General features: G+C 43.5%; 1 protein-coding gene across 3 annotated transcripts in view; it reads right to left on the bottom strand.

Moving 5' to 3' along the window:
- The window catches only part of col4a5 (collagen type IV alpha 5 chain), a 129,955-nt gene that overhangs the window by 63,085 nt on the left and 53,709 nt on the right, over positions 1-13,161 (bottom strand). For all 3 annotated transcript variants that reach the window (XM_062964072.1, XM_062964070.1, XM_062964071.1), the window contains 9 exons: positions 6,058-6,102; positions 5,914-5,967; positions 4,686-4,727; positions 3,958-4,090; positions 3,021-3,194; positions 2,506-2,589; positions 2,297-2,389; positions 548-618; positions 243-434 (listed from right to left, as the gene is read on the bottom strand). In XM_062964072.1, coding sequence (XP_062820142.1) covers positions 243-434; positions 548-618; positions 2,297-2,389; positions 2,506-2,589; positions 3,021-3,194; positions 3,958-4,090; positions 4,686-4,727; positions 5,914-5,967; positions 6,058-6,102 — 888 coding nt within the window. The remainder of the gene's footprint in view (positions 1-242; positions 435-547; positions 619-2,296; positions 2,390-2,505; positions 2,590-3,020; positions 3,195-3,957; positions 4,091-4,685; positions 4,728-5,913; positions 5,968-6,057; positions 6,103-13,161) is intronic.

Raw genomic sequence — 13,161 nt, 5'->3', positions numbered from 1 at the left:
GACACTGTATGGAGCTTTGGCCAGTTGTAAGTTTGGTGACTGGACTGAATCAGGAAGTGTTTGACATACACAGCACAGCATGGAAATGTTACCCTTTGGGAACCATAGTTTCCACTATCTGCTCAGAAAGTAAGGCTCATAGTATTGGGAACTAGGGCTAGAATATATACACGTCACTCCTTTAGTTTAACTCACATATAACAGAATAGATTTGCAACAATGCTCCATTATCAGGAACTTACTGGCTCTCCCTTGGGCCCAGGAGATCCTGGCAGTCCATTTTTTCCAGGTGTCCCATCTAAACCGGGCAGCCCTGAAGGGCCTGGGAAGCCTGGGTCTCCTTTTTCACCTTTCATTCCAGGAAAAGCAAGGACATCACCTGGATCGCCTTTGGCACCCACACGCCCAGGAGGCCCTTGCACGCCAGGAAGACCCTAGGAAAAGAAGAGTCACTCAGTAATTAGAACTGCAGAGAATCATTACTACACTCTCCCTCCAACCCCACGCCCCCCCCCCACACACACACACAACTGTTACAGTCACTTACTGGGGGCCCAACCAGGCCAATTATGCCAGGGAATCCTTTGTCACCTTTTGGCCCTGTGAAACCAGGAGAACCTGTTCACAAATAAGAGGAAAATCAATGGTGGCCATTGGAAAATGGCCATGCTTTGTCAATTCATTCTCTAGAACAGGGAAAGTGGTAGATCTTTATAAAGTTCAAACAGGGAAGGCTTTAACCAGCACTCAAAGGGTTAGTTTCCACAGCTTTGGAAAACAGCTCTGGTATTGAATCCAGGTTAAATACCAAATATACTACCAGGTTGGGAGTTTATAGTCATAACCCCTATGCATTCATGATAACAAAATTTTCTAAAACTTCCATTCTATGCAGCGCTGCTGCAAGTGCTGGAGGTCTGTTCTATCAAGGTACAGTAATAATAATAATAATAATAATAATAATAATAATAATAATAATAAAACTTTATTTATACCCCGCCACCATCTCCCCAATGGGGACTCGGGGCGGCTTACATGGGGCCATGCCCAGAACAGTACAATATAGCAAAATATAAAACAACATATCATAATACAATTAAACAATACAATAAATAATCATATACAATGCAACACTATATATATATATATATATATATATATATATATATATATATATATATATCTCACAGGGCGGGCCGCATGAGACACTTAATTAAAACTTGGGGTGAGAAAAGGATAAGAATACAATCACGGAGAACAGGGACATAAGATAAAAACAATCTAGAGGATAGATGTTGGGGGAGTAACAAAAGAAGTGTGTAATAGTTACTCTCCGAAAGCACATCGGAAAAGCCAGGTTTTTAAATCTTTCCTGAAGGCTAAAAGAGTGGGGGTATGCTGGGTTTTCCATTCCCTCTCTGTCAATGATCTCTGACATGAACATGACATGTATATTGCTTCTGTTTGTCACTCTAGAGACCACGGTGTGAGGCGAGTGTGTGGAAACATCAGGATGCTGCACCCCACTTAATAAAACAGATTCCCATTGCTTGCAGCAGCTGCAGCCCAGTAAGATGGGATTGTGGGATAGGGTCAGAAGGTGCTACTCAGTTAAGTATATTTAACTCTGCAACTGATCTAGGATCTCAGCCATTATTCTAAGGATATTAATTTAGTAGACTGATGGGTATTAAACATTTCTTGTTGATATAGATCTCTTTGCAAATCCGAGGAAAACTATAGAGAAAAAAAATGCACTTGGGCAGAATTTTTCAAATTAGCAAGAAAGAAAGCCAAGTGGCTGGTGTTGGCAGGTCAAGTTTCTTAGTTCCAGGTCATGGAAACCTTGAAAACTCTTGAGGTCCATGGACCACATCTAAAGAATATCTCTCCAGAAGACCTTAGAGCTTAGGGAGATACGGTGATTCAAACAGCCCAGAATCAAGCCATACAGGGCTTTATAGATCTTCATCAGCACTTATTTATTTATTTATTTATTACATTTGTATCTCGCCCTTCTCACCCAAAAGGGGCCTCAGGGCAGCTGAGCTTACAGTAAAACACACGTATATAAAAATATAAAATACAATACAAATCAATTAAAATAGTTAAATAATTAATTACAGCAACATTCATAAAATAAAATACTAAATAGCAGATAGGCTATTTGTGCCTGGTAATCGATCGGCAGCCAGAGGAACTGTGGCATCGAGAGAGTTGTGTAGAAAAGTGTGTGGTTCTAAACATGGCTTAACACAGAGCACAGAGGGTTGGATGAAGCCGTGATTGATCTTACCTGGGCTGCCAGGTAAACCAGGTTGTCCCTTCTCCCCTGGCGGTCCAGGTATGCCACTTCCTATGCAGTTGAAACACGTGTCCCCTTTGTCTCCTGGAATGAACCAGTGAAGCAGTGAAGTGAGTAAAAATGCATGGAATAACAGCAAATATAATAACCTTTATTTATACCCCACATTTTTCTCCAAGACAAGACAGCTTTTTAAATACCTTTCTGGCCTCTCTCTCCCACAAATCCTTGTTGCCCCGGAAGGCCTGGTGGGCCAGGAGGTCCTTGTTCACACAGCATACCAACTGAAAGGAAAGGCAAACACAGTTAGTAAGCTTATAAATGGATGAAAATACCTTTTCACTCTTAGATGTTCTGACACACTGTCTACAGTACAGGCTACAAATGCAGTCCTTGTTTCCTCATGGCATCCATTTAACTTCAACATATGCCAACAACCACTTGAGTGTCACAGCTACCAAAGGCAGTGTGTGATGTCTCCTATCATATATAGCTAGGAATGCTTGGCAACCTCATGGATGTTATGGTATATTTCCTCTCATATGCTCCACAAATAAATAAATAAATAATAAACTTGTATTTATATCCCACCACCATCTCCCAGAGGGACTCTGGGTGGCTCACAGAACACTCAAGGTGTAATATGCATCATTGGTTCAAGAAAGGGATACAGAATTGACATGCAATTAATTGGGTGCCCAAAGCTGTGTCTTACTTGGTGGAATTGTTGTTCCTGGTGGGCCGGGTAGGCCTGGTGGACCAGGGGATCCAGGTCGGCCATCTATTCCAGGAGGACCAGGGATGGAAATACCAGGAGGACCTTGATCACCCTTTTGACCTCTTTCTCCAGAAAGACCTGGTGGTCCAGGAGGTCCTATGCTTGGAATTCCTACAGTAGGAAAAAAGGTATCTTCTCAATGGGATGTTTTGCGCTTAATGCAGAGCAATTGTTTTGAACAATGGAATGGTGAACCCTCCAAGTCTTTTTTGAGCTGCAATTCCCATGTTCTCTCATCATATTGTAATATTGGGAGTTGCATTCCAGTGAAATCTGGCCACCTCTATTTCAGAATCTGTTACAAGGCAAACAGAAGACCAAGTTTGCTAGGAGGAGAATTTTCTAAGCATTTGCTTCCATGTAGGATTAAACACAGCTTTCAGTTTTGTTCAAATTCAGCTAATCTTAACTAGAACGAACGGAATAAAGTCACATTCTGAAAAAGCTGATAAAATTAGAATTAGTGTCCAGAAAACATGCTGAACTATGATTAATCTAAAATACAAAAATAAAACAACTCTTTCAGGAGTGAATTTTCCTTCTGAGGGGGAGATTTATCTCACTTCCGGTTGTCTTGCCCCCATTTGTAAATATGAGTCAAAAATAAGTTACATGTTTGTAACTCGGGGATTGCCTGTACCTAAACAGGATTCTGAAATTTATTCATTTAGTTAGAGAAAACCTTCCTGAATATGTACTGTCATGTCATGCTGTACATGGGCAGAAAACCAATGAACTACTGTATTAAAATGATGGTACATTTGAGTCCCCCTCCCCTCTTTATTTAAAATGGTGTTTGCTTTAGTTTGGAAACCACATCACCAGGCAGGTTGGTGCCCGACATGGCATAAAGCCCAAAGACTCCTCCTCTTACCTGGGGGACCTGGAAGGCCGGGGGGACCCTCCAGACCGGGGTAGCCGCGCTCGCCTTTTTCTCCGGGAAACCCAGGCAAACCTTTGCTTCCTTTCGGTCCCACCGTTGCCCCCGTGCCTGGTCTAGGAATCACCTGGCAAACCCCACAAATTGATAAAATAAAGATTACACAAATGTGCAAAGAGAAAGGCCACATGATCCAGATAGGCCCAATTACATCTTTTGTGCAGAAAGTAGGTTTTTCTTCAAAGAAAATATGTTTATACAGAAACATTGTTTTCTGCACAGAAAATTCCGTTTTCTCAAGAAATCAACCATGTGTGAATTTTGCACAAACCTCCCAAACTGCAATACAAATTTTTTTAAAAAATTTCGTGTCAGGAGCAACTGAGTTGCTTCTGGAGTGAGAGAATTGGCCGTCTGCAAGGACGTTGCCCAGGGGACGCCCGGATGTTTTTGATGTTTTACCATCCTTGCGGGAGGCTTCTCTCATGTCCCCGCATGGAGCTGGAGCTGATAGAGGGAGCTCATCCGCACTCTCCCCGGGTGGGATTCGAACCTGGCAGCTTTCAGGTCAGCAACCCAACCTTCAAGTCACGAGGCTTTTATCCCCTTGGCCACCGGAGGCTCCTAATTTTAAATTAAATGAAGTGATCAAGATCCATATGGAAGAAAGGGTTCCATGTAGAGCAAAGGGGAGGAAATGGGAGAAATGGCTAGAAACTTACAAGTCCAGGAGGGCCGGGAAGACCAGCATCACCTTTCTGACCCTGCCAAGAAAATTTCAACAAGTTTGATGTTAGTGGTAAAATGCACCAGGAACTATATGGACATTAGGGATTAGCCATTATTTCGCTCTTATATACAATATAATAAAAAGCTTCACAGCTCCCTGCTGGGAAAGATTAGGAGAGTTTCTGCTTATTTTTCAAGTATTTTTTCAAATTTTAGGGGAAAGTTTTGTTGGAATAATATACTTCAGCACAAAATGATTTTAAGTGGGAAAAGTGTCCTTCGTACAAACAAGCTGAATCCATATAAACATAACCCAAGAACTGACCCCTGTTGTATTCCAGAGCAGAAACACCTCTGTACTTAACCACCAAACCAGTTCAATAAATCAGCAAGCAGTTTATGGAAGAATATGTAAAGGCAAAGCAATAAAAATGGCAAAAACAAATTAGTTCAAAGATGTAAAATAGTCTATTAACTCCAAGGTACAAAGGTAGAATACAATATCCAAGAATGCAAAATATTCAGATAAGCAATGCAACATGAAATCCAATACACAGAACTTGGAAAGCAGGAACTTGAAACTAGAAATTCCCTTGACAAAGGCTTGGTGAAAGATGTTCCTTCTACTCCAACATTTCCCAGACTGATCTAAAATATTTTCGCTATCTCATAAAAAGCTTTTCCTGTCTCATAGACCATAAAGAAAATATTTTGTTTACAACTAGATAAGAATCTCTTTACTAACAAGCGCAATCACCTTCGGTGGGCTTGAGAACTCGCCCTAAGTTTATAGAAGTTTTGTCTCCTATCTCCTGGCTCATTAACCTCTGCACCTAATCATTCATCTTCAGAAGTGACTTCCCTAGAGAAAGGCTAATCTGGGGCCCCTTCAGGAATGTGACCTTCAGGCTCTACAGGAGAAAAACATTCATTTTCAAGACTTGCTGGGCCTGAAACTTCAAACCCAGCAAGGCCGGGACTTGAAACCTCAGGCCCAGCAAAGCCATCATCCCCAGTGACATCAGACACAATCATTGGCTGAATTACCACAACCCCTTGAGCTCAACGTTGTTTAAGAATGCCTGTCTTGCAGAAGAATATGGGGATGGATGGATGGATAAGACACCCATTTCTCTACAAGGATACAGAGGATTTTGGTAATTGTTTATATATTCATCAAATATACACAGATGGAGGTTCTAAGATGTAAAGCACCCTTACCTTTTCCCCATCTCGTCCTGGAAATCCTGGGACACCACGATTACCAGGTATGCCCTTCAAACGAAAGAGAAAAGAGGGAAGAGGAGATTAATCTTCATAATATATGCTCGTTTATATATGAAAGAGAAAAAATAAGACACTCACAGGTAATCCAGGCTGCCCCAATTCTCCATCCTTGCCAGTTTTTCCCTTAAAAATACAAACAAACAAACATTGAAAAACTAGAAACCTTCATAGGACAAAGATGCTACTGCCATTGCAATGTTGGCTGATACAACAAAATGCAACATTTGTTTTCTCTGCCTCCCTTAAAAGATAAATGGTGCCAACTTATCTGCTGCTGCTCCAGCACTAATAGATTCAAATGTCAAGGAAAGAAATTCAGCCCAAACATTAGGAAGATCTTTTCCACTATAAGACATATTCAGTGATGGAACACATTGACTGGGATGGATTCTTCCCTGGAGATCTCTAAAGAGAAGTTGGATGGACATCTTTCAAGAGCTCCTTGGTTGCATCTTCCTGCCTGGCAGAATGGAGTTGGACTAAATGGCCCTTGTGGTCCTTTCCAACTCTATGAAACACCAGAAGGCTTTGAGCGAGTCTGCTTACACTACAAAGTAATATCAATTTGATTTAAAAACATTCCTTTTAGGAATCTCTAAGTCTTTAAGTCAGTGCAACTCAAGTTGAAGTTGACCATACAGTCATGTTGCAGGATCTAGAGATTCCTACAGACATTCTTTCAGGTAACAAAATAATAATTTTTTTTAATTCATGTTTCCCTTTGTATCCATAATTCCAACAAATGTGGAGGGTTTACTATACGTCAAGGGAAAGAAATCTCATGAATCAAATGGATAACATTTCTTCTGATCTGGACCTCTACCATTTCAGAGCAAGAGCTCCAGTTTTTCCACCTCCCTGCTCCTCTTCTGTTATGGTTGAGCCTTATGGCTCCAATACTGGGAGACATGGTCGAGAGTCAGACTCTCTTGAGGAGCGAGAGAGGAAACGGCTGCGGGACATCTTTGCAGAACCATCTGACGAAGACTCCTTTGAGGGTTTTACCGAGAGAATGGAGGAAGTGGTGGTTAGCTCAGAGGAGGATGACATGGAATGGACTCGTGTGAGGGAGGATTTGGGTGTTCCTGGTAATGATAGCATGGGAAGCGACTGGCGGGTTGCAGGATCGGACCCGTGGACGAGCTGGAGGGATGGAACGGGATCCACAGCTGGGGATGCTGTGGGGCATAGTCAAAGATGTTTTAGCTCTGATGAGGATGATGATGATGAGGCACCTGGAATTAGGGTAACACCTGATAGCGATGAGGAGTTTTAACTGGCATAAAATGGGGTCTTGAATCCGGGGCTAATTGCGTTGGGCAAGGTAATCTGGACGAACGCTTGGGCTCTTGTTGGGAATTTCCTGAACACGGGTGTGTTTCGTTTGCTGAATACCTTGGACCCTCCGTCGTCTTCTTGACGGACATTATTTACCTACTCGGAATTGACGCTGGACTGGCTGACTGACTGACTGACTGACTGACTGACTACGATCTTGGACGACCCTTTCTTTGGCTATCGGAGGATTTCGTGGAACTAAGACGCCTGCACCTGGCTATCGACCTCGGACCGGATTGGGACCCCGCTGACCGCTGCAACCCTGATTGATGTGTTTGAACCCGGAGTTCGCCCGCTGCACGGAGGAGTAACAACTTAGTTGCTCAACCACAGCTGTTGAGTAGCAGAGAGGAATCTGCTGCCAGTATTTATGTTCTATTGAATCTTTGTTTACCAGCTTTTGTTTGTTTAAAGTCCCAGGCTGAAGTAAGCATTTTTGGTTTAACCCGGATTAAACTCCTGTTTAATCCGGTTTATCTTTTGAACCGTTTTTGAGTGACTTTTCATATTGAAGGCGAGTGTTTGCCTAGCTCTTTGTTTTTTACGAGCATTTTTTGGTTCTGTATCTTTAATAAACTGTGTTGAATCTTATCTAGTGGCGTTCTGTCCTTGACAGATTGCCCAACGCCAGAAAGAAGTTTTTTCTAGTTAGGTAATTACGTTTAGAAGACGATGGAGGAGCTTAAGGCTCGTTTTGACCAGCTGCAGGCTGCATTTAACGCTGCACAAGCAGCACAGCCAGCTAAAGGACATGTCATGACTCCCGAACGTTTTGACGGGTCTCGAAATAAGTTGCCTACTTTTTTGGCGCAAATTGAACTTTATTTTTCCCAAATTAGTGCTCAGGCTTTTCCTACGGACACCAGTAAGGTGGCATTTATTTTGAGTTTATTGACCGGTCCTGCGGGACAATGGGCCACTAATTTAATTTTGGGAAACGACCCAGTCAAGGACAATTTAAATGATTTCAAGAAGTTACTATCTGACACTTTTGGGGACCCCCTCCGTATGGAGAATGCTAGCTGGGCTCTTTATCGGTTGAAACAGGGAAAGGGGTCTGTTTTGGACTATTTAAACAAGTTTAACTCTTATCGCCATCAACTTGACTGGGGAGAGAACGCGTTTATGCTCTTGTTTATTGCGGGCTTAAATGATTATCTCCAGGATGAATTGGCGCGTTTAGAGCCGGCAGAAAACTGAGACGCTTTGGTGGCAAAAGTTTTGCGTTTAGACGCCCGGTTCGAATCTCGCAAACAGTCTAGAGAAATGTATGCGCCAACTGTATCTGCACCTAGGGCACCTGTAGCAAAAGGGGAGGAACCTATGGAACTTGGGGTGTTTAGAAAATTGTCAACGGCAGAAAAGGACCGTAGAAGACAATTGGGACTGTGTTTGTATTGTGGGAACGCTGGGCATTTTGCTAGAAATTGTAATGTTAAGCCTTCTCAGCTTTCGGGAAAAGGTCAGCCCTAGTGCGACGTGAGTCCAACGCACTAGGGCTTCTAAAGCAGTCACTTGAGGGGAAGAAACATGTCTTTGTACCCATTTCTTTATCTGTTGGGGGAAAAGAACTTGCTTCTACTCTGGCACTGCTGGACTCGGGGGCTACGGTCTCATATGTGGATGTTGGGTTTGCAAGGAAGCATGGGCTTCCTACAGTACGAAAAGCATGCGATATATGGGTGGAAGGAGCGGACGGGAAACTGCTGGAGTCTGGGGTGGTTAATCGTGAGACCTCAGAAATAACGTGGGAGGTACAAGGAGTAACGGGAAAGTTTGTTTGGGACATTACACGTTTACCAAGATATAATGTAATCCTGGGAATGGATTGGTTAACTTTGGTAAATCCTCAAGTGGATTGGGTGAAGCGTACTATAGCTTTTAACAGGCAGGAATGTTTTGCTCTTAGTCCTTCTCAGCCTGACATGGAGGGTGTGCCTGTTGAATATAAGGAATTTCAAGATGTGTTTTGTAAGAGGGAGGCAGACAAGTTGCCGCCTCATAGACCATATGATTGTGCGATTAGACTAGTAGAGGGCGCTAAATTACCAGCAGGAAGGTTGTACGCTTTAACAGTACCAGAAAGACAAGCTTTGAGGGAATTTCTTGACGAAAACCTAGCCAAAGGTTTTATCCGCCCATCTAGCTCTCCAACTGCCGCACCTGTGTTCTTTGTAGCTAAAAAGACGGGAGAGCTTAGACTAGTGTGTGATTATCGGGTACTTAATAAAAACACAATTCGTGATAGGTATCCGCTACCTTTGATTTCGGAATTACTATCGAGAGTGCAAGGGGCTAAGATCTTTACCAAGCTTGACCTGCGGGGGGCGTATAACTTGATTAGGATACGGGAAGGTGATGAATGGAAGACGGCATTTAACACGTGTTTCGGATGTCACGAGTTCCGAGTAATGCCTTTCGGACTTTGCAATGCGCCCGCGGTCTTCCAAAGATTCATAAATGATGTGTTTAGGGACTTAATTGATCAATTTGTGGTGGTTTATTTGGACGATATATTGATTTTTTCTAAGGATGAAAGGGAACACCAGCAGCATGTGAAACAGGTACTGCACCGTCTACGGGGTAATGGGCTTTTTGCTAAGGCTTCCAAATGTGTGTTTCACGTGTCTGAAGTTGAGTTCCTGGGACATGTAGTTTCGGGAAAGGAACTCAAAATGGATCCGCACAAAGTTGACGCAGTCAACTCATGGCAAGAACTCAAGTCTAAGAAAGATGTACAGCGATTCTTGGGATTTGCTAACTATTACCGAGAGTTTATCCCAAACTTTGCCAAACTCACTGTACCTTTAACGCAACTTTTGCGAAAGAAACAACCGTTTGTGTGGGGACGGGAGGCTCACGATGCATTTCTACAGTTGAAGTCTAGTTTCCAGGCTGACAACATACTAATCCATCCGGACATTAATAGACCGTTCATAGTAGAAGCAGACGCTTCTAGTTATGCATTGGGGGCTGTATTATCGCAAAGAGATTCTTCAGGGACTTTGCGTCCCTGTGGATTTTACTCCAGACAACTAACACCTTTTGAACAAAACTATACCATCTGGGAAAAGGAGTTGCTGGCTATCAAGGTGGCGTTTGAGGTGTGGCGGCACTGGTTAGAGGGCGCACGACATCAAATTGTGGTCAGATCTGACCATAAGAATTTAGAACATTTACAAACTGCCAAGAAATTGAATCAACGTCAGATTCGATGGGCTTTGTTTTTCTCCAGGTTCAATTTTAAAGTTCAGTTTGTAGAAGGGAAGGAAAACTTGCGGGCAGATGCATTATCTCGTAAGCCGGAGTTCAAGACTTGCGAGCATCCAGTGTGTCAGACAGTTTTGCCTACTGCCTCTTTATGTGTGGTGGACAATGAGACGGGATTACATGCTCAAATCCTAGAGGCTCAGAAAGATGATAATTGGACCCAGGAACAACTCATGCTACTTTCGGTAGGAAATCGCACTATGCTGCCTCATTTACAAGACCAGGAGGGGGTATTGGTACGTAATGGTCAGGTTTATGTACCGGCAGGGGCACTTAGGTTAGAAGTTATTAGGGCACATCATGACGAACCAATGGCTGGGCATTTTGGCAGATTTAAGACCGTACAACTCATTACCAGAAGCTATTGGTGGCCAAAGATGCGTCAGGACATTCTCCGCTTTTGTGATACCTGCGCCGTTTATCAACAGAGTAAGACGCCTGCCGGGCGCCCTAGGGGGTTATTATCCTCCTTGCCTGTTCCTGAGAGACCATGGCAGATTATTTCCATGGATTTTATTTCTGACTTGCCTAGGTCTGGGGGTTATACATGTATTTGGGTGGTGGTGGATCTATTTTCTAAAATGGCTCATTTCATACCGTGTTCAACAATTCCTGCGGCTCCTACATTGGCTTTACTATTTACCAAACATATCTTTCGCTTGCATGGAGCTCCTGAGGTTATTGTTTCTGATAGAGCTCCTCAGTTTGTGTCTCATTTTTGGAAACACTTCCATGAGTGTTTGGGAACCAAATTGAATGTGTCTTCTGCTTTTCATCCACAAACAGATGGTCAATCTGAAAGAGTGAATGGGCTGTTGGAACAATATTTACGTTGTTTTTGTCTGGAGCAGCCAACTGCTTGGGTTAAGTGGTTGTCGGTGGCTGAGTTCACCTATAATAACGCTGTACATACATCTAGTCAACACACTCCCTTTGAGTTAACTTATGGCTTTCATCCGCGGGGAGGGGTGGCGCCATCGACTAATGTGGTTTCCTCTGATCCGGTGTACCGTTCTTCTGAAATGGCTGCCTTACATGATGTCGCTCGCCGGCTGTTGTTAGAAGCTAAGGCAGCGCAGAAGACTCAAGCCGACCGCCATAGACAAGCCGGGGAGGAGTTGGAGGAAGGGGATCTGGTTTGGTTATCTTCTAAATATATTAAACAGGCTGGAGGAAAGTTTGCGCCACGGTATTTGGGACCTTTTCCTATTACTAAAAAAATCTCTTCTGTGGCATTTAGACTGCGTTTACCTTCTTCTTTTAAGATCCACCCTGTCTTTCACCGTTCTTTGTTAAAGTTAGATACTTCTGGGCGCCGTAACACTGTAGCTGAAGACATTACTGCTGTAACTCCACCTTTGGAGGAGGAGGCCTTTGTGAGAGGGGATAGTGTTATGGTTGAGCCTTATGGCTCCAATACTGGGAGACGTGGTCGTAAGACTCCTCGAGAGTCAGACTCTCTTGAGGAGCGAGAGAGGAAACGGCTGCGGGACATCTTTGCAGAACCATCTGACGAAGACTCCTTTGAGGGTTTTACCGAGAGAATGGAGGAAGTGGTGGTTAGCTCAGAGGAGGATGACATGGAATGGACTCGTGTGAGGGAGGATTTGGGTGTTCCTGGTAATGATAGCATGGGAAGCGACTGGCGGGTTGCAGGATCGGACCCGTGGACGAGCTGGAGGGATGGAACGGGATCCACAGCTGGGGATGCTGTGGGGCGTAGTCAAAGATGTTTTAGCTCTGATGAGGATGATGATGATGAGGCACCTGGAATTAGGGTAACACCTGATAGCGATGAGGAGTTGTAACTGGCATAAAATGGGGTCTTGAATCCGGGGCTAATTGCGTTGGGCAAGGTAATCTGGACGAACGCTTGGGCTCTTGTTGGGAATTTCCTGAAGACGGGTGTGTTTCGTTTGCTGAATACCTTGGACCCTCCGTCGTCTTCTTGACGGACATTATTTACCTACTCGGAATTGACGCTGGACTGGCTGACTGACTGACTGACTGACTGACTACGATCTTGGACGACCCTTTCTTTGGCTATCGGAGGATTTCGTGGAACTAAGACGCCTGCACCTGGCTATCGACCTCGGACCGGATTGGGACCCCGCTGACCGCTGCAACCCTGATTGATGTGTTTGAACCCGGAGTTCGCCCGCTGCACGGAGGAGTAACAACTTAGTTGCTCAACCACAGCTGTTGAGTAGCAGAGAGGAATCTGCTGCCAGTATTTATGTTCTATTGAATCTTTGTTTACCAGCTTTTGTTTGTTTAAAGTCCCAGGCTGAAGTAAGCATTTTTGGTTTAACCCGGATTAAACTCCTGTTTAATCCGGTTTATCTTTTGAACCGTTTTTGAGTGACTTTTCATATTGAAGGCGAGTGTTTGCCTAGCTCTTTGTTTTTTACGAGCATTTTTTGGTTCTGTATCTTTAATAAACTGTGTTGAATCTTATCTAGTGGCGTTCTGTCCTTGACATCTTCAGACCAATATTTGTCACTAGATCATGGATTCAATCAGGTAACTCATGTATCAACTTCATGCTCTTATAAATATGCTTCTGGAGAGGTC

This window comes from Anolis carolinensis, unplaced genomic scaffold, assembly GCF_035594765.1.
Source record: "Anolis carolinensis isolate JA03-04 unplaced genomic scaffold, rAnoCar3.1.pri scaffold_12, whole genome shotgun sequence".
Classification (NCBI taxonomy): Eukaryota; Metazoa; Chordata; class Lepidosauria; order Squamata; family Dactyloidae; genus Anolis; species Anolis carolinensis.
This window is presented reverse-complemented; position numbering and strand designations above follow the sequence as displayed.